The sequence below is a fragment of the Portunus trituberculatus genome, chromosome 34 (genome assembly GCF_017591435.1).
Source record: "Portunus trituberculatus isolate SZX2019 chromosome 34, ASM1759143v1, whole genome shotgun sequence".
Lineage (NCBI taxonomy): Eukaryota > Metazoa > Arthropoda > Malacostraca > Decapoda > Portunidae > Portunus > Portunus trituberculatus.
In genome coordinates, this window is record NC_059288.1 from 3,723,341 (window position 1) to 3,744,316 (window position 20,976).

The 20,976-nt window shown below is 39.0% G+C and overlaps 2 protein-coding genes across 3 annotated transcripts in view; one reads left to right on the forward strand and one right to left on the reverse strand.

Annotated features, from left to right (window-relative positions):
- Positions 1-1,172: 1,172 nt before the first annotated feature.
- On the reverse strand, positions 1,173-8,680 carry LOC123512635 (uncharacterized protein At4g17910-like). Of its 2 annotated transcripts, none has more exons than XM_045269079.1 (9): positions 8,509-8,680; positions 7,750-7,910; positions 6,590-6,764; positions 5,639-5,754; positions 4,377-4,481; positions 3,962-4,100; positions 3,478-3,713; positions 2,534-2,666; positions 1,173-1,904 (listed from the first exon to the last, which is right to left on the reverse strand). In XM_045269079.1, the coding sequence occupies exons 2-9, from the start codon at positions 7,887-7,889 to the stop codon at positions 1,359-1,361; spliced, it is 1,590 nt and encodes a 529-aa protein (XP_045125014.1). In that variant the 5' UTR covers positions 7,890-7,910; positions 8,509-8,680; the 3' UTR covers positions 1,173-1,358. The 2 variants fall into 2 exon arrangements, with proteins under 2 accessions (XP_045125014.1, XP_045125015.1); XM_045269080.1 differs by having other exon boundaries at positions 8,617-8,638.
- A 3,808-nt stretch (positions 8,681-12,488) lies between these two features.
- LOC123512645 (transient receptor potential cation channel subfamily A member 1 homolog) overlaps positions 12,489-20,976 on the forward strand; it is a 79,933-nt gene continuing 71,445 nt past the window's right edge. Inside the window, 2 exon segments of the mRNA XM_045269102.1 lie at positions 12,489-12,569; positions 13,128-13,913. Coding sequence (XP_045125037.1) covers positions 13,157-13,913 — 757 coding nt within the window. The 5' untranslated portion in view covers positions 12,489-12,569; positions 13,128-13,156.

The window sequence follows — 20,976 nt, forward strand, 5'->3', positions numbered from 1 at the left end:
CATTTTTTATCACCTTTTCCTATGTATCTTGTTTCCTTACTATTCATTTTATCCTATTTTTGTTTCTCTATTTCTTTGGTTCATTGTTTTTTTTTTCACCTAGTCATCCTTGTTCCTTATCTCCTTTTTCTCTCTATCTCTGTGGTTTATCATTTTATATCACCTTATCCTCTCTTTATATATCTTTTCCGTACCACTTAATTTACCCTTCCTATTCTCACTTTCTCACTTTTGAATTAGTCTTCCTTTTGTGACAATTGACTGACATGTAGAAATGTTGGTCTTTCTACCTATCAGTCAGTCAGTCAATCAGTCAGTCAGTAAGTAAGTCTGTCTGTCTATTTTATCTCAGTCAGTCAGTCTTCATTTGTCTCTCAGTCATTCAGTCAATCAATCAGTTGTTCTGTTATCTTTTATTTCTAGAAGTCTTTCATTAACATCAGTCAGTCAGCCAGTCAATTTTGTTTAGAGTTTGTGCTTGTTGCGCTCTCTCTCTCTCTCTCTCTCTCTCTCTCTCTCTCTCTCTCTCTCTCTCTCTCTCTCTCTCTCTCTCTCTCTCTCTCTCTCTCTCTCTCTCTCTCTCTCTCTCTCTCTCTCTCTCTCCATATTTTTCATTCTGTCATGTTTATCATATCTTTTGTCTGTCTTAATTTTTCACTTGTCATCCTGTGTATTTGTTCCTCCTTCCTTTTGTCTGTTTTTCTTTGTTCTTTCATCTTCCTTTGTCTCTTAATTTATCTTCCTTCTGTATTCTTTCTTTATCCATGTCTCTTTCTGTGTTAGTTCAATATTTTACTTTTCACAGTCTTTCATCCACTTTTTTTCTCTCTTTCTCCTTCCCAGTTCTTTATTTATCGATATCTATTTGTCTGCTAGTCCAATATTTAATTACTATTGTCTTTCATCCCTTTTCTCTCTACCCTTCCCTTTTTATTGGTTTGTCTCTCCATCTGTCTGTCAATCTACAGACATAACTACTATGACTACCTACTACTACTCTTACTCCTACTCCTTTTACTACTACAACTCCTACTGGAAGCTTTTGTTGAACCTCACAAACTGAATGATACTCACTTGCACAATGGACGACCGTGTGATCCATGTAAAAATAAAAAAAATGCGAGAAAAAACATACCAAAAAAAATAAAAAGTCAAAAAAATGAAAAAATTGGTAGCTTTATATAAATTTTATTGTTGGGTAGTAGGGAGAATAGGAAATATGTGGCTTTGTACTATACCCTGAGCTGTAAAATGACTAGAAATAAAAGAACTGTTCTATTTGTGTTATTTTTTATGGGTGTATACAAAATTCAGGTTTATATACATACATACATACATACGTGTACATATATGCTCAATTATCGCTGGAATGTTGCACAAACCCATACAATTCTAAGCTCAGGTAAGTTAATTAGAGTCAGGTAACATAGAAAACAAGCCTCATTCATTGCTTTCACACCTGGATACATACACACACCTGAACAACTCAATGAATCACAACAAAATAAATTAAACCTGACAACAAACATGACAAAAGACAAACTATCACCCTTGAACGGGAAACACAACACCATACAAAGACAACAAGCAATACCCCAACACCATACAACACTCACGAACACTTCACCTTTCCTCAAATCACCCTTTAACAGGAAGTACACCACTGCAATAACAGACCAAGTATACCCTAACACCACACAGAAGTCCCATGGTGGTGAGACAGTGAGGGTGTTGATGCTCTTGTTGATAAGCCCAGTGGCAAGATTGGACAGGAGGAAGTTGAGTAGAGGGCGCTGGTTGATAGCCTGAAGGATCCTAGGGATGGAGGAGACACCAGGCAGCAACTTAGGGATCCAGATGTCCAGCAGGGAGAAGATTGCTAAGGTGAGGGTGGAGTACAGGATCTGAGGAAGAAGTTGTGGTGTGTTAGTTTGATATATAGGTAGTGTTCAAAGCTGTTCCTTTCTACCTATGCGAGTGGTGTGTAGATTGATAGATAGACAGCTATTACTATTACTGTTGCTACTGCTATTGTAATGAGGCTAAGGGTGAAAAGTATATGGTGGTTTATCTGAGCTGGCCTGGTGTAAAGATATAGATAGATAGACTACTACTACTATTACTGCTATTACCACTACTACTGCTACTACTTTTCTGTAGGCTAATGAGACTATTAGTGAAGGTGAGTGTGGTGCCTTGCCTGGGCTGGTGTATGTGTGATTGCCAGCCTGGTGAAAGGAATGGAAGAGTATGTAGAGAATATGAGAGAGAGAGAGAAGGCAAGGCGTAGTGACATTAGCAGTACCTTCACATCACCCTATATTAAATTCTCTGTCTTTACTTATTAATACACCTATTTTTATCTACTGTGGAAGGAATCATTGTCTTTCACTTTATTTGCGATGAGAATAGAATAAAGAGGATAAGAGAGAGAGAGAGAGAGTAGTGTTCCCATGACAGTCACCAACCCACTCCCCACACCCCACTTCCTACACTTCAAAACATTCTGGAGTGTTGCATCACCACCACTTACAGAGAAGGCCACAAATGCAGCATTGCCAAGTCGACGAGAGGCTGGGTCGACATAGAAGTGCAACAGTGCCAGGCTGACGGCACTGGCCACCACCACGGTCCAGAGGAAGTGTGGCACTGTGGCCCTCTTGCTCCTGTCGGTGAGAAGTGTGTGAGGAATGTATTAAGTAAGCTGTGTATCTGTTTTTAGGTGAAGGATAGGGAAGAGTCTCATTGTGAAGGGATAGGAAGGGATGAACCAGTGTGTGCTGTGTGGCCTTGCTGTGGTGTCAGGATTGGAGACAGTGCAGGGTAGGGGACAGTCTCATCTTGAAGGTACAGAGGTTGAACCAGTATGTGCTGTGTGGCATTGCTGTGGTCTGAGGGTTGAAGGAGGTGCAGGGTAGAGAATGGTCTCATTATGAAGGGATAGGGGTGGGCCAGTGTGTGCTGTGGGGCCTTGCTGTGGTCTCGGAACTGGGGGAGGTGTGGGGTAGGAAATAGTCTCATTGTGAAGTTGCAAGAGTGAACTAGTGTGCTGTGTGGCCTTGCTGTGGTCTGAGGATTACAGGTGCAGGGAAGGAAACAGTCTCATTATGAAGGGGTAGGGGTGGGCCAGTGTGTGCTGTGTGGCCTTGCTGTGGTTTCAGGACTGAAAGAGGTGCAGGGTAAGGAACATTCTCATTGTGAAGGGGCAAGGGTGAATTAGTGTCCTGTGTGGTCTTGCTGTGGTCTCAGGATTACAGGTGCAGGGTAAGAAACAGTCTCATTATGAAGGGGCAGGGGTGGGCCAGTGTGTGCTGTGTTGCCTTGCTGTGGGGTATGTGGATAAATTATGCTACAACAACTAATAACCATCAACTTGGAACGAAAAATTGAACACAACAATAACATTTCTAGTACCAAAACCATCTTTCCAAACCACCTCAACTTCCCTTTCATCACCACCACCTGTCACCACCTCACCTGTCACACACATAGGTCCCAATGCCGGCACCAGTGAAGTACAGTGCCGCATAGCTTGGCATGGACACGAACCACTCCCTGTTGGCACTGAGGAAGGAATCGCGAGGTGCCGGCCCCAGTGTCCATGCTCCTACGCCCCCTACAGTCAGGAGGAGGTGGTGGCCAAGGCACAGTGCAAGCATGAGTACCAGGTTGCCAATGGTTCCCAGTCGCCAGGCCCACCAGGAGCATGTCAGCTGGGGAGGAGCATAAAGTAAGATGAGCATAAACTGTTATCTTGCACCATATGATCTCTGGTGTCTGGTGCACAAAAAGGAAAAACCCCCATCACCACCATAACACAAAGAGTCCCAATTCTTACCTTGAGAAAGAAAGAAGGAAAGGAAGAAAAAACCAGGAAAACCACAAAAGAGAAGCCAATCACCACCACCACCACCACCAACACCAGTAGACTCACCAAAACGCAAGAGGTCCCAATTCTTACCTTGAGTGCTGCCAGAGTGAAGAAAAAATTCCCGTGAACACCATACTCAGTGATGTGGTGTTGGTAGTCTGCCGCCCACACCATCACTAGCCGCACCACCGCCAGACACACCAGCAACACCGCATCCTTCAACACCGCCCTGGGGGAAGAGGAAGGAAGGGTGTGTGAGTGAACTGATGTAGACTGACTCAGAATTTCTTACTGAGTCATGAAATTAATTAACTTTATGACTTTTTAACCTGCAAGGAGGAAGGGAGAGAGAGAGAGAGAGAGAGAGAGAGAGAGAGAGAGAGAGAGAGAGAGAGAGAGAGAGAGAGAGAGAGAGAGAGAGAGAGAGAGAGAGACAGAGACAAAGAGAGAAAGAGAAGGCCCACTAAGATGCCAACCCCAGAGTTAAAGGCAGCGATCACTGTACCTGTAGGAAGCCTGACGTCGACCCTCCACTAAGGCATTGGCGATGACGTAACCAGCCGCCCCCACATCCATCACACTGTAGCCCCGCACCTCTGTCTTGGCGAACCTGTGGAGGGCAAACTGTGTGAGATATACTGTACTGTGTGAGGAGATCCAGATATTTTAATTTATTTTTATGCAAGAGCAAAAATCTGACTAAGGGCAAGAAAAATTACTAAACAAAAAGACCCATTTAGATGCCAGTCCCCAAGCAGGTCAGAGAGTTAGTCAAAAAGAATGGGATAAATGTCTTGAATCCTCTCTCTTAAATTAGTTCAGGTCATAGGAAGATGGAAATGCAGAAGCAGGCAGGGAGTTCCAGAGCGTACCAGAACATTTCCTAATAAGAAGAACCAGTAGTGACCAAGAGTTAGGCAAAAGAATGGGATAAGTGTCTTGAATCCTCCTCTCTCTTAAATGAGTTCAGGTCATAAGAAGATGGAAATACAGAAGCAGGCAGGCAGTTTATGAGGGAATACTTAATAGAGAACTGGGAAAATTGTGATGCTGTATTGATTCAGTGTGGCAATTTAGTGATGTGATGTTAAGTTATTGTCTGTTTTTGTTGTTTGTTATAGTATTTTGGGTATTTGAACTTTCATTTGTTATCTTTGAGAAATTAAAACACTCATTCAATGTCTCTATTCACTGCAGTATTTTTGTCCTTTTCTTTAAATTTTTTGGGGTATTTAAACTTTTATTTGTTATCTTTGAGGGATTGAAACTGTCATTCATTATCTTTTTATTCACTGCAGTTTGAGACATTACACTTTCACTCACTTTCTTTCATTCATTTATCTCCCCTTCCTCTATACTCTCAGTCATTAAACTTCTAATCCTTATCATTTTATCCATAATAGTTTGAAACATTAAACTTCCATTAAATATCTTCCACTTCTATTTTTTTTATCCAGTACTCTCAATTATTCACCCCTTTCTCTGGTACACTCTGAAACACCTTGCTTGCTTCTGTATTTCCGTCTTCCTAAGATCCGAACTCATTTAAGAGGGAAGAGGTTTCAAGACATTTATCCCATTCTTTTAGCTAACTTTCTCGGACCTGCTCGGGGACTGGCATGTAAGTGAGCCAGATTTCTCCTTCTACATAAAAAATCACCCATTAAACTTTGACTATCTTTCCCTCCAACACCACCACCAGCACCACTGCTAGTAACCACCTACTACCACTAACAACCACCACCACCACCACTAGCAATCACCTACCGCCTTGGGAAGCAATGGAAGTCTACAGCAAGGATGGCAATGGTGGTGGCCAGGTTGAGAAGAGCCCGGTAGCAAGTCACACACCCCACACGCTTCCCAGCTGACTCAACGCTTGCCTGAGGGAGGAGGTGAGTGGGAGTGACTGGAGAAGACTGTAGGGTAAGTGGGAGTAACTGGAGGTGAATAGGGGTGAATGGAGGTAACTAAAGGGGTTTGGAGATGACTGGGGATTGGCTGGAGGTAACTGAAGCTGTGTGGAGGTGACTGGAAATTAATAGACATGAGTGAAGGGTGAGGTGAGTGGAGATGACTGGGGTTGATTGGAGATAACTGAAGCTGTATTGAGGTGACTGGAGGTGACTGGGCTGACTGGAGGTGAGATTACAGGTGATGAAAGGTAGTGTTATACTATTTAGAAGTGGCTAAAGTTAGGTGTAAAGGTTTGCATATAACTTGAGGTGCGGTTAACTTAAAGACACCTTAACTGATACACCAATAACACCAGAAAATTAGTAAAGTATCATACGAAACATAAAAAGCTCTTACATCATAAAAAAAATAAAGAAAGAAAGAAAGAAATAGAAAATAAAAAAATAAAAATAAATGAATAAAAAAATATATATAAATAAAAAAAAAATTTAAACATATACATATATAATAGTAATAAATTTTTCAACCTCACACACAAATAGTCACTAATTTTTCTTTATTGCCGAAAAAAATAAATAAATAAAAACAAAGAGAATAATAGTATAAATTTCTTACCCTCAGTCACACAAACAAACAAACCAACAGAATTAAATATAAACTTTACCAAAATAAAAATAAAGGACTCTGGGGAAAAAAATAAACACGAAAGAAGACTAATGAAAATTTGAACAAAAACACTTTAAAAACTAAAAAAATTTCACAGCAACACACACACACACACACACACACACACACACTAACCTTCCCTGCCTTGTTGTGACCATTCCAGGCAGTGACACGGCTCCTGGCAACCCACGAGAGAAGCAAGGCAAGGAGTGAGGTGGCCAGCAGCATGTGGAGGGTATAGCTGGCCAGTATGGTGAAGCCCAGAGCAACGGGAGTCACCAGAAGAACACATTCCAGTAGGAACCACTGCCTGTTGGAGGGTGAAGAACTACTGAAGGTGAAGGTGCTTGACTGTGTGTGTGTGTGTGTGTGTGTGTGTAATTTTTTCACCTTGGTCGTCTGCTGGTCACCCAGCCAGTCTTCCCCATCATGGAGCGAGCTCTGAGCTCATAGACTGGACTGAGACCACAACACACTCCACACACCGGGAAAGCGAGGCTACAACTCCTCGAGTTACATCCCGCACCTATTTACTGCTAGGTGAACAGGGGGCCACACATTAAGAGACTTGCCCATTTGCCTCGCCATGTGTGTGTGTGTGTGTTAAAGTGTTTTCCCTCTTTCTCTAGTTATGTGGTTTTCTATTCTTAGTAGTGTAGTTAGATTATTATTATTATCATGATTATTTATGATACTGGTGGTGGTGATAGTGGTGGTAGTAGTAATAGTAGCAGTAACAGTCATGGGCATCTGCAGAAAAAAGTACGAGGGGCAGGGGGCATGGGCGTCCGCAGAAAAAAATGCAACAATGAACAGGGAGATTGACAAGTTTGGCAGAAATCCCCAATGACTCCAATTCCTGTTCCAACAATAGTACTAGTAATAGTAAAGTAACCTGAGTAATAGAATCATTACAGTAATAAGCACTTGATAAATGTACATGGTATTTTATTAACTTTTCATTTTCCATGTCCCCCTTGCCCCTCCAACTGCAGACATCTATTGGAGCAGTAGCACTAGCAGTATTAGCAGTAGTATACTATCAAATCTTCCTTGAAATAATAAGAAATAATAATGTAGTTTATAATTATATACATGAAAGAAAATACATATTTAATCTTTCTATTTCTCTTTTGAAATCTCTCTTATTCCTCTCTTGAAACCTCTTATTTTTTCTGAAATCCTTCCTTCTCCTCTCTCTCTTTTGAAACTGCCTTCCCCCCACATATCTCTCTCTACCTTACGTGCAGGAAACCCACAGTACCACACTACTCCCCCCCCCCGCTCTCTCTCACCAGCCAAGGCGGCCCTGCACAGTGGCGGCAACCAGCAGTGTGGCAGGAAAGGCTGAGGACACCGCCAGCACCACATCCTGGGGCGTGGTGCCGCTATGTCCCGTCACAAAGGCCTCATGGGCAGCACGTACTGACCCCATGGCCGGAGTTGGTGGTTGGGGCTGAAAGGAAGGTGAGAACATGAATAGGAACATAAGGATTGGTGTAAACTTGATGATATGCAATAAAACGTAGGTAAGAATGTGATGGTATGAGATGAGAACATGAATAATAACATAATATAGGGTAGGACATGAATAAGAACATAAGGATTGGTGTAAACTTGATGATATAGAGTAGAACGTAAGTAGGAACGTGATAATATAGGGTAGAACAAGAGTAAGTAAATAACGATAGGCGTAACCTTGATAACATTGAGTAGAACATAGGTAAGAATGTGACAATATGAGACAGAACATGAATAGGAACATAAGGATTGGTATAAACGTGATATAGAGTGGAACGTAAGTAAGAACGTGTTAATGAGTTAGAACGGATAAGTACATAAGGATTGGTGTAAACTTGATGACACACAGTAGAACGTACGCAAAAACATGACAATATGAGACAGAACATGAAGAACATAAGGATTGATGTAAACTTGATAACACTGAATAGAACATCAAGTAAAACGTGATTACACACTATTACATCTACTGTCTAAACTGAACAGGTAACTCTTACTATTACTACAACAACGCTATCCCACACATAGCTAACCTTGGAATCTAATCAACTAACAAAAGACACCATGTTCCTTCTATTCTTCCATCAGTTATGTCTTTCAACCCTCCACCTGCTGTTCTACCCCCAGTACATAACCACCACCAGTTCTCTCGTTGCCTCAGTACTGGGCGGGGGAAGTTGATTGTTTACTGAATCAGCTGTTAGGGAGGGGCAAGGAGAGGGAGAGAGGGAGGGACCTACTCTTGATCTTGAGTTATTTCCGGTCTGTGATCAACTTCCACTGGGATATGAAGGGTATATGTGTGTGTGTGTGTGTGTGTGTGTGTGTGTGTGTGTGTGTGTGTGTGTGAGTGAGAGAGAGAGAGAGAGAGAGAGAGAGAGAGAGAGAGAGAGAGAGAGAGAGAGATTTAACTAAAATTTCAAAGTATTTCAAACATTGAATAAAAATGATGAATTAAACGAAAAAAAAAATGTTAACGTGTTAGACGAAATATGATTGTAGCTTCCTTATCAATTCACTCAATTCTGTTTCCCCGTCCGTTTGTCTCGACACACACACACACACACACACACTCTCTCTCTCTCTCTCTCTCTCTCTCTCTCTCTCTCTCTCTGAAAAAAAAAAAAAATCCTGATATTTTACGATTGCTTTGTTGTGATGGCAGGGGAACCTCATATATTTTTCATCTTTCCTTGGCTCTCCGTTATAGTTAATCTGTACACCCAAGGGAATGCGCATGCTGCCTTCTAGTCGCCACTCTTCCCCTGCTTCAACCTCCTAGCTGTTTGTGTTTTTTTTTTTTTTTTTTTTATATTGTTCAGAGAGAGAGAGAGAGAGAGAGAGAGAGAGAGAGAGAGCTAGGCCTTGCCTGGGTCCTATCTCACTCCTCACCGAGTTTGTTTCTATTCTAGTTCCTGTGTCCTCATGCATAAACTGTTACCTATGTACTCAATCCAATTTTTTAATGAGTTAATTAATTTATTTTAATTAATTGATTAATCTATTCATTGTTATTTATTTATTCATTTTTAATTTAATTTAATTAATTAATTTATTGTTATTATTATTATTATTTTTTTTTTTGTGTGTGTGTGTGTGGCCTATAGTTCCTGTAGGTCTACTTGAAAAGTATGTATGGGAAACGCTGTTCAGTTTCCACCCATTAGTGGCGCAGGTAATTTTATTTATAATGGTACCCATATTAGGGCACATATCACCACCCAAGCGCAGCTTTGGTGTGAGGCAATTACACCTCCACCTAGAATATGGATATAATGATGACATGTAAGTAATTAAACCAGTTGACAAATGACATAATTTTAAGACGGTAAGTGGTGGGATTCGAATCTTTGCTTGAACGTCTGCCCGATCTCACGCTCAGATTTTTTTTTTCTTTATCCACTACGCCGCCGCCTCTCCATTGCACTTTATCATATCTATAAAACCTAAGTACAAATTTCTACCTTTTTTTCCCTTTTCTCTTGATCATTTCATTCACCACAAATATGTTAACTCTCCACACTGGCACGTACAAGTCTTGGCTGTCTTGGTGTGGGTCTCGATCTGGGTCCTGCTCGTGAAAACTCGCGGATTTCATTAACCCCTTCAATACTAGAAAACATTTTTACCTTGACATTTGTTTACGATTAGACAATTTTATTTTACATTAGGAAGGTGAATGGAGGTCAGAATATTAATGGCCAGAATCTTCGTCATTTTAGTCCTCCTCATGAGTTTCTGAATCTGTTTAAAATCACCAAATAGTAAACAAAATGAATATAGAAACGCGTCATGGCACTGAAGAGGTTAAAGCAAAAATGTCAAAATACAAAATAAGTGAAGAAAAGATAAAACCAATAACATATAAAAAAAAAAAGAAAAGAAGAATATAGAGAAATGAAGAAAAGAAAAAAAGAATATATTACCAATCCAAAATTCATTCATAGATTCCTGAAACTTCGCAATGGCAATCAGAGAAAATAAAGGGAATCCTAGACTCTTAAGACTGACCTTTCGCTCCCCGGGGAAATAAACAAAGGAATTACGCCAAGACCTTTACTTTGCATTACTTATTGTTATTCCCTCAAACCCGCGTAACCTTGCGCTATGTTTATGATTGTGGGTCATATACTCTCATGACCACAAGAGGAAGAGGAGGAAGAGAGATAGACATATATATATATTGTTCTTATTCTCAACTAAGGAGATGAGTAAAAGTAGGAGGAGAGAAAAGTAGAAGTCCTGATAGTTTTAAAGAAAGAATGAAGGAAAAGAGAGAAAAGTAGTGGTTTTCATTCATAAAAGAAATGGAAAGTAAAAGAGGAGGAGGAGGAGGAGAGGAAAAGTTGATATTCTAGTCTTGTTTAAACGGAGAAAAAGAGGAAGAGAAAGAGAAGAAAAGGAAAAGATAATACAAAGTCATTTTCTTTCTTTCTTTTTCTTTCTTTCTTTCTTTCTTTCTTTCTTTCTTTCTTTCTCTTTTTCTTCCCAACTTCTTACTTTTCTCCAACTGATGTAGATTAGCAACATTTTTCTTTCCCTCCATCTCTCCATCTTTACCTTTCTCTCTCTCACTCTCTCACTTTCCTCTCACCTTCACACCTCTATTACTCCTCCTCCTCCTCCTCCTCCTCCTCCTCCTCCTCCTCCTCCTCCTCCTCCTCCTCCTCTTCCTCCTCCAGCAATCCTGAAGGAGGAAATGGTCACGCTAAGCAATGAATATTTTATAGCATCGCCTTGGTTATATTTGTCCCAATAGAAGTAGTAGTAGTAGTAGTAGTAGTAGTAGTAGTAGTAGTAGTAGTAGTAGTAGTAGTAGCAGCAGTAGAAGTAATAGTAGTAGTGGTAGTAGTAGTAGTAGTAGTAGTAGCAGTAGTAGAAATGTTTTTGCTGTTAGAATGGGAAATGATGGAGAACGATAAAGAGAAAGAGGAGGAGGAGGAGGAAGAGGAGGAGAAGGAGGAGGAGGAGGAGGAGGAGGAAGAGTTGGAGAAGGAGGAGGAAGAGGAAGAGGAAGAGGAGATAAATAAATGAAAACATAACTTAATATAAGAAAGTTAAATAAAGTAAAATAAAATAGCAATGAAGTAAGATAAGAAGATAAGATAGTGAGAGAGAGAGAGAGAGAGAGAGAGAGAGAGAGAGAGAGAGAGAGAGAGAGAGAGAGAGAGAGAAGCAAAGTTGAATAATGAAACGATATAAATAGAAGAAAAAATAAATGATAAATTGTGTAAACTGGAAAAAAAAATAAAAAGAAAACAATTACTTGCACAAAATGAATAAATGAATTAAGACTTGAAATATGAATGAAGGAAAATCAATGCTCCTATTATCGTACTCTCTCTCTCTCTCTCTCTCTCTCTCTCTCTCTCTCTCTCTCTCTCTCTCTCTCTTTAATAACGAACGCATTTTAAAAGAACTTATATAAAAACAGCGTCAATATCTTGTTAGTGTAGGTTGACTAAACGTGTAAAAAATACATGTTATTTATTACAACTACTACTTAAGTTAAACCGGGCGGTGTATGTATGTATGTATGTATGTATGTATGTATGTATGTATGCTTTTGGACTCGTAATATCGATGTAGTTCCTTTAGGTTGCCTGGTAAGGAGAAATGCGATTATAGTATCAATTAACTGCACTTGTAGATAAAGCTTATTTAATTCAACAAACTATAGACAAATGCACTGCTATTTTAATATTCCTTCTATTCCTTAAAATAAGAGAAACGGGATTTATTTTTTTTATGGCGTTATATATAGAAGCGCAAATCAATCGCACAAACTGGAATGCTAGAAATGACAATAAAAAAAAAAGTTTACTAGGACTTATCGAAACTTACGGTAACTCATATGAACTTGAGAAAAAAGAAGAAGAAAAATAAAAAAAGTTTGAATTCTGAAAGATGTAATGCCCGAGGTGACGTCACGAGTTGTGTGGTCTGTGATTGGTTGCTTAAGAGACGTGAAGACGGTGAAGTACAAAGGGTTCATATATTGATGAGTGCCGAGGCAGAGTGTTAGTCGCGTCCCCGTGGCTGTTGTGTGCAGGTGTGTAGCGCTCTCCGCCCGCCAGTCACACGCGAAGCACAGGTGAGGCGGATTAGCGTAAAAGTTTAGAGCTACACTTCTGACTGTGTGTGTGTGTGTGTGTGTGTGTGTGTGTGTGTGATTTTGTGTGCGTTTAGTGACTTTTTGGTACGTTTGTGCTTGTGTGCTTTGTTTAGCTTTTCGTGTGTGTTGTGGTGGTTTGTTTGGCTTGTGGTATGAGCGCTCGACTCCTAAATGATGGGTTCGAATCCCTTGTTTGAATGAATATTTCGTGATTTTATGCTACCACTACTACTACTACTACTACTACTACTACTACTACTACTCTCAACGTTTCTACTACTACTACTACTACTACTACTACTACTACTACTAACCCTCTCAGCGTTTCTTCCCTACTACTACTATTACTACTACTACTACTACTACTACTACTACTACTACTACTACCCCACTACTACCACCGCCACCACTTCTAATACTTCCCTTCCCTTCTTTCATCCCTTATCTTTCATTTTCCTTCCCATTGCCCTTCCTTCACCTTTCCTCACCTTCCTCACCTTCCCTCACCTCACCTCACTTTCCCGGCTTCACCCTCAGCTCGACACAACACTGGACGCTTGAGAGAGATGGGAGACCTGTTCGGCAGAATCTCAAGGGCGCGAGGCAGAACGACTGACGAAGGAGGTGGAGGTGGAAGAAGAAGAGGCAGAGGAAGAGGAGGAGGAGGAGAAAGAGGAGAAGGAGGAGATCGTTCTGAATCGCCTGAAATTGACCGATATGTTGAAAGTCTCTTTTTTACAATGGTTCACCCAGATAAGAAGAGAGGAGGAGGGAGACCAGAAGAAGAGAAGGATGAGGAGGATATCTTTGTCTCCCCTCCTCCTACACCTCCCGCGGGGCTCTCTAACACCCCCAGGAGACGTAATGGACACTCCTCAGTCCCCACGGTGTCATCCTCTTTACCTAACACTGCTAATCCTTACACTCCTCCTCCTCCCACTTCGCCTTATTTCACCACGCCTCCTGTGTCGCCCCCGCACTCTGACACAACGTCTCTGCCCTCCCCGCCTACTACTGCATCCGTGTCCTCGCCGCGCCCTCCTCCTCTCCTTCCTGCCCAGAGAGTGTCATTAGCGCAGTCCATCTCCTTTGACTCTCCTACACCGAATTCTCCTCCCAATCCTTCGCGTCGTTCAGTGCCTCGTTCCCTCCCCGTCAAAAGGCCGCCCTCCTCCTCGCCGCAGAAGTTCTCCATCCTCTCCGTGGCTAATCTGAAGGAGGCGCTGAAGGATGATTTAGAGAAGAGAAGGGACAAGAATGGTGTGATGGCGGATACTCAAGACTCCATTTCACTTCAGAAGCAGCGACAGGAGCAGAAATGGAGTAAGTGTTCATGTTTTCTTTTTTCTGTCGAGTTATTTGTTAGAGTTCTGAAAGGGTTACATACTCGCACAAGTTTACAGCATTTTCTATCACTGTTCAGTTTTCTAATGTTCTTCAGTTTTTCGTCTCTTTTCCTGGCTAACTGCTTATTTGTGTGTTCATATTTCCATTAGAAGTTTTCAATGAGTTAGGTACAAGTTTACAGCATTTCTTATCACCGCTCACCTCTCTGATATAAGAGTACACCAATGTTCCTCTGTTTTTCGTCTCTTTTCAGTGTTTTGCTTTTCTGTGTGTCTGCTTATTTCTGTGTTTATATTTCCATTACAGTTTTCGATGAGTTAGTCATTTATTACCGTTCAGCTCTGTAATGTAAGAGTTAACCAGTGTTCTTCTGTTTTTCGTCTCTTTTCGCTGGTTAACTGTTTATTTCTGTGTTTGTATTTCCACTAGAGTTTTCAATGAGTTAGTTATACAAGTTTACAGCATTACTCACCGTTCACCTCTCTGATGTAAGAGTTAACTAGTGTTCTTCAGTCTTTCGTCTCTTATCGCTGGTTAACTGCCTGCTTCTCTGTTCATATTTCCATGTATTTCCATTAGAGTGTCCAGTGTGTTAGATACAAGTTTACAGCTTTTCTTATCATGTGCACCACCGTTCATGTTTTTTCCTGCAAGAGCCAATGAGTGTTCTTCAGCTTCTCATCTCTTTTCACCGGTTAACTGCGCTTGCTTTTGTGTTCATATTTCCATTTTTATGAAGTTATTTAGGTTTCCGATGAGACAGGCAAACGTCTATTGCATTTATCACTGTCCAGCTCTCTAAAGTAAGAGTTAACCAGTATTCTTCAGCGTTTCATCTCTTTTCTCTGGCAAATTTTATAACTCCCTGACCGCCTTTGTGTTCATATTTCCCTCTGTATCATGTTATTAACCCTTCAGTACTGAGACACTTTTTTACCATGATTTTTTTGGGTATGATTAAACGATTTTATTTGCATTAGGAAGGGTCTATGGAGGTCAGAAGATTAATGGCCACAGTCTTCACTATTTTAATTCCCACACAAGTTTCTGAAGCTGTTTAAAATCGCCAAATAGTTACCAGAATGAATATGAAAACGTGGCTTGGTACTGAAGGGGTTAAGGTTTTCAGTGAGACAGGTAAACGTTCCATATCAATTTCCAGCTCCCTAATGCAGGAGTTAACTAGTATTCATAAGTCTTTCATCTCTTTTTGCTTGTTAACTCTGCAACTCCCTGTCTGATTCTGTGCTCATATTTCCACTATGAATAAGTTAGACAAAAATTTACATCTCTCATTGGATTTCAACTCTCTAATGTAAGAGTTAACCAGAGTTCTCAATCTTTCAGTCTTTCACCTCTTTATCAATGGTTGACTTTTTATTTCCTTGCTTGCTTCTGTGTTCATATTTCCTCTTCTTGTCAAATTACTAAAGCTTTCACTGAGATAGACAAAAATCACTCCTTATCACCATCCACCCTTTTAGTGCAAGAGTCAACCAGTGTTCTCAGTTTTCCATTTCCTTTCTCTTATAAAGTCTGGAACTCCTTAGTATTATTGTCAGCCTCTGTATTTTTTTTCTTTTTGCCTTTCTATCAATGTGGAAAGTTTCAAGACATTTCTTCTGTTTTATATATATTTTTTACTCTTTTCTTTATGTGAAGTGCATCTAAGTGGGCCTTTACTTTTCTCCTTTTTGTATCCATTTCCTCTCTTACATAAAAAAAAAAAAAACACTAAACCTTCCGCCAGTCTCTACATTACTTAACATGCTTTTTTTTTTTTATCCTTTTTTTATGCGAGTTGCGTCTTAGTGTGTCTTTACTTTTCTCTTTTGTATCCATTGCTCTCTTACATAATAAAAAAAAAAAACTGATTAAACCTTCCGCCAATCTCTCCTTATTATTACTTATTCATCAAGCTTTTCTTTCTCTCTTTCTGTGAGGCTTTCATCTTAATCGGTCTTTTTATTTTCTCTTCCATAAAAAAATCTTTAATTATACCATTCACCACTGTTCATATATCTACTTTTTATTACTTCTTATTATCATATTTATACTTCATCTCCTTCTTTATTGGACTTGCATCTTAGTGGGCTTTTCTTTTCTATTTTCTTTTATTTCTGTTGCCTCTCTTATAAAAGAACCTTAATGAACCATCCACCACTCTTCATATCTCTATTTCTCATTACTTGTTAATATCTTGCACGTCTTTACTTCGTTTATTCTTTGTGACTTGCATCTTAGTAGGTCTTTATTTTCCTTCTTATTTAATTTATATTGCCGCTCTTACAGAAAAAAAACCTAATTGAACCTTCCTCTTGTGTTCATATCTCTACTTTTTATTACTTCTTGTTATTATCATATACTTTTCCTCTTTCTTTGTGCCGTGCATCTTTATTTTTCCCCTTTTTCATTTCTATTGCCGCTCATACAGAAAAAAAACCCTTATTGAACCTTCCTTCAGCGTTTATTTCTATACTTATTACGTATTATTATTGTCATACACTTCTTTACCTCTTCCTTATGGGACTTTGTGGGAGCTTTTTTTCTTTTGTTTCCATTATCCCTCTTACATAAAAATAAACTTAATTGAACCTTCCTCCAGTGTTCATGTCTCTACCTCTTATTACTTCTTATCATATATTTCTTTACTTCTCTACTTCTTTTTACTTATTATTATCATGCATTTCTTTATCTCATTCCGTATGTGACTCGCATCTTAGTCGGCTTTTACTTTTCTCCTCTTTTATTTTGACTTCCGCTCTTACATAAAAAAAAAAAGACTTACTGAACCTTCCTCCACTGTTCATATCTCTTACTTCTTCTTCTTATTATTATTATCATGTATTTCTTTATCTCTTTCTTTATACGCCTTGCATCTCAGTGGCTCTTTGCTTTTCTCCTTTATTTGTTTGCATTACCCCTCTTACATAAAAGAAAACTCAAATTACACCTGCCATTCATATCTCTTCTTATCACGTGACTGCTAAACCTTCTTCACAGCCATCTGATAAACAAGTAACCAATGATTCAGTGCACCAATATCACCAAACAGTCTTTACAAGGGTTTAGAGGAAGGGACAATAGCGGAGGGGGGTTGGGGTCAGGTGAATAGATGACATAATTTGGAGGAAGTGTTTTGTAAGTGATGGATGGAAGTGGAAGGGTGTGTAAGAGTGTTTTGTGGATTATGTAGTGCGTGTCAATTTGTTGCTAAAGGCTTGATTAGTTAGTTCGATTGGTTAGGTGAGGAGGAAGAGTCACTGGAAGAACGCCTTGGGAACTTTTTTTTTTTTTTTTTTACTTTTTTCTTCTTTTCTTTCTTTCTTTCTTTCTTTCTTTCTTTCTTTCTTTCTTTCTTTCTTTCTTTCTTTCTTTCTTTCTTTCTTTCTTTCTTTCTTTCTTTCTTTCTTTCTTTCTTTCTTTCTTTCTTTCTTTCTTTCTTTCTTTCTTTCTTTCTTTCTTTCTTTCTTTCTTTCTTTCTTTCTTTCTTTCTTTCTTTCTTTCTTTCTTTCTTTCTTTCTTTCTTTCTTTCTTTCTTTCTTTCTTTCTTTCTCTCTCTCTCTCTCTCTCTCTCTCTCTCTCTCTCTCTCTCTCTCTCTCTCTCTCTCTCTCTCTCTCTCTGTCGGGGCAGAGAGCCAAAAGCGCTTTCGAGGAAAAATTGAGCAATGAGAGAGAGAGAGAGAGAGAGAGAGAGAGAGAGAGAGAAAAATTATGACTATTGTATTATTTGTCATGATTAAATTTCTTAGTATTCATCTGTGCTATAATTCTAGACGTGTGTGTGTGTGTGTGTGTGTGTGTGTGTGTGTGTGTGTGTTGGGAATTAAGCACTCACGCGGACACGCACACACGCACATTAAGCATTGCGCATATTGAAGGTAGTGGGAGTGGGAGTAGGACGGGAGGGGAGGGGAGGGATTACAGCGGGACGGGAGGGGGGGAAGGATAAGGGGCAAGCAGGGCGCGTAAATTGAAGTAAAATCTGGAAATATCTCGATGGTTGTTTAAAATGTCAATAGATGGCGCTGGTGTGGAGGAACTGTCGGGAGGTTCGAGAAAATGATGCATATATGAGCATGAATGATAAGATAGATATGAAATAATAAAAGTACGAAAGTAAATGACAAAATGCATGGAAAAGAAAGGTAGATAATATAGATGAGCGAAAATAAGGAATGGAAAGACGATAAAGAAAAGTATGATGAAAATATGAAAACGGTGAAATGGATGAAAAAGAAAATAGAGTAGAGAATGAAAAATAGTTTGAAGGAAAGTAAGATAATAATATAGACCAATGATAAAAAGAATAATAAAAAGAAATAGAAGAAATAGATAAAAAAATATGAAAGGAAATGATAAAATAGATAAGAAATGTTACAAATGATACAAAGAATGCATAGGAGAGAGTAAAGGAAATAATAAAACCCTGAATACTGTTATCTTTCTCTTATCTTATGTATTTTGCTGTTTTGGGGGGAATTTATTTTGATTACATACATTCTTTTGTTTATTACAGTCATTGATTTTGCTGTGTTTTTATTCCCGCTTTTTCTTTTGCATGTTTTTTTTTTTTTTTCATTCCTTATTAATTTTTTGCTTTATTATTTATTTGATATTTGTGTGTGTAACGTTTGGTCGTCTTTATTTGTTTTTATACTACTACTACTACTACTACTACTACTACCACCACCAATAGCAGTAATGGTAGCATATATGGAACAACACCAAAAATAGCAATAAAAGTAAAAATATATACAGGAAGTGCTTGAGATTTATGGATATTACAAAACATTCCTGCCAAAAAGAGAAAAAAAAAGATTATCTGTTGATCTGCCTGTGTCTTTCTGTCTGTCTATCAATCTGTCTGTCTGTCTGTTAGTATGTCTGTTTGTCTGTCTGTCTGTCTGTCTGTATGTATGTATGTATGTATTTTTTTATGTATGTATGTATTTATGTATGTATGTATGTATGTATGTATCTTTTCACTGTGTCAGGGAATCGGGTCAAGTAATCTATAAAATAACAGAATCGTCACATTTTTTTGGATAAATTAAATAAACTGAACATATTTGGATTGATAAAAGTCATTCACATTTTTGGATCAATAGAAAATTATCCACATTTTTTTCATCTATTCAGTTTCATCTTTTCATTTATTCTATACATTAATTTTCTTTTTTTTTTTTTTTTTTGTTTAGTAAAGGGAATTCACACTTTTGGCTTAACGAAAGAAATATGTAAAACAAAACCGAACCACGTGAAACAACAAAATTTTTCCAGCCATTCCTGTTGTGTACACTGAGCATTACACACACACTCAGGAAAAATAAATAGATAAATAGATAAATAAATAAACAAAATATATAAAAATAAAAATAGATAAAATGAAATAGGAAATAAAATGAAATAAAAAAAAATGAAAAAAAGATAAATTAAATGAAAAAAAACAACAAATAGAAAATAAAATAAAAAGGAACAAGATAAAACGAAACAAATAACTACAAGAAGAAACAAAAACGAAAAGTAAATAAATAAAAATGGAAAAATAAATAAATAAAAATGAAAATTAAATACGTAGATAAATAAATGATGAAGTAAGAAATTGGAAGATAAAACAACAATTTTACCGAGAAACCAGTGAGCATAAAATTCCCGATAACTCAAGAAATTCCGTGCGTGTGCGTGTGTGTGTTCGTGTGCGTGTGCGTGTTGGGCCGTTGCATTGGCTGTGGTGACCTGTGACCGTGGCGGCATTGAGTCACTGAGTTGTGGTTCACTTTGCATGTACAGAGGTTGTCATTCACTGGCCAGGCCGCAGCTCAGGATTACGTGTAGGTGAGCGTTAGGCGAGCGACGCGTGTTATATAAATCCGTATTAAAAAACGCTCTGGTCTCCTACCACGATTATTTTCCAAGGCCACAGAGATGATTAGCTGGGTTTTCAAGAGTGTTTCTCCAGTTAATAATGTAGAAATATTATCACTCTGCCTCTAGAACCTTTAAAAACACCTTGATAAACTCTTGTCAATTTAGATAAAGCCTTTTGAAATAGTGAAGGTGAAGAGCAGAAGTGTTTGCATGAGAATACGAGCCATAAAGTGGTATAAGCTCGGAGGGACGTGCTGGTTTCGATTTGATAGAGTAAATGAGTCTACGGTCGTAGAGCGAATAGCCGGCCTTTAGACACGGTGTAAGGAGTACGTAATTCGTTCTATATCGCCGTGCACTTGTTAACCCTGTCATTACACGTTCTATATCGCCGTGCACTTGTTAACCCTGTCATTATACGTTTTATGTGGCCGTGAACTTGTTAACCCTGTCACTACACGTCTAGATTTTGACTTGATTCCTTCGATCTTTTTTGGAGACTGCTATTCCAGTGGGCCTTTTTTCTATTTTTTTTTTCCTCTTACATAAAAAAACAAAACAAATTACACGTTCTATATGCGTGTCCTTGTTAACCCTGTCATTACACGTTCTATATGGCCGTGCACTTGTTAACCCTGTCATTACACGGTCTATATTGCCGTGCACTTGTTAACCCTGTCATTACACGTTCTATATGGCCGTGCACTTGTTAACCCTGTCATTACACGGTCTATATTGCCGTGCACTTGTTAACCCTGTCATTACACGTTCTATATGGCCGTGCACTTGTTAACCCTGTCATTACACGTTCTATATGGCCGTGCACTTGTTAACCCTGTCATTACACGGTCTATATTGCCGTGCACTTGTTAACCCTGTCATTACACGTTCTATATGGCCGTGCACTTGTTAACCCTGTCATTACACGGTCTATATGGCCGTGCACTTGTTAACCCTGTCATTACACGGTCTATATTGCCGTGCACTTGTTAACCTTGTCATTATACGTTCTATATTGCCGTGAAATTGTTAGCTCTTTCATTACACGTTTTATTATTTTATATTGCCGTGCACTTGTTAACCCTGTCACTACAAGCTCCAACAATCCATCTAGGCGTAATGTAAGACAAGGGACCACATTCCGAAACACTTCTGCCACACCACTGCT

Excerpts from the sequence above, each read along its gene's own strand:
- LOC123512635 (XM_045269079.1), bottom strand. The coding sequence starts at position 7,889 with ATGGGGTCAGTACGTGCTGCCCATGAGGCCTTTGTGACGGGACATAGC. Across the intron at positions 3,714-3,961 it reads TCACTCTGGCAGCACTCAAG|CTGACATGCTCCTGGTGGGC; the intron begins GTAAGAATTGGG and ends GCTCCTCCCCAG. Across the intron at positions 2,667-3,477 it reads GGGACCTATGTGTGTGACAG|GAGCAAGAGGGCCACAGTGC; the intron begins GTGAGGTGGTGA and ends TCTCACCGACAG.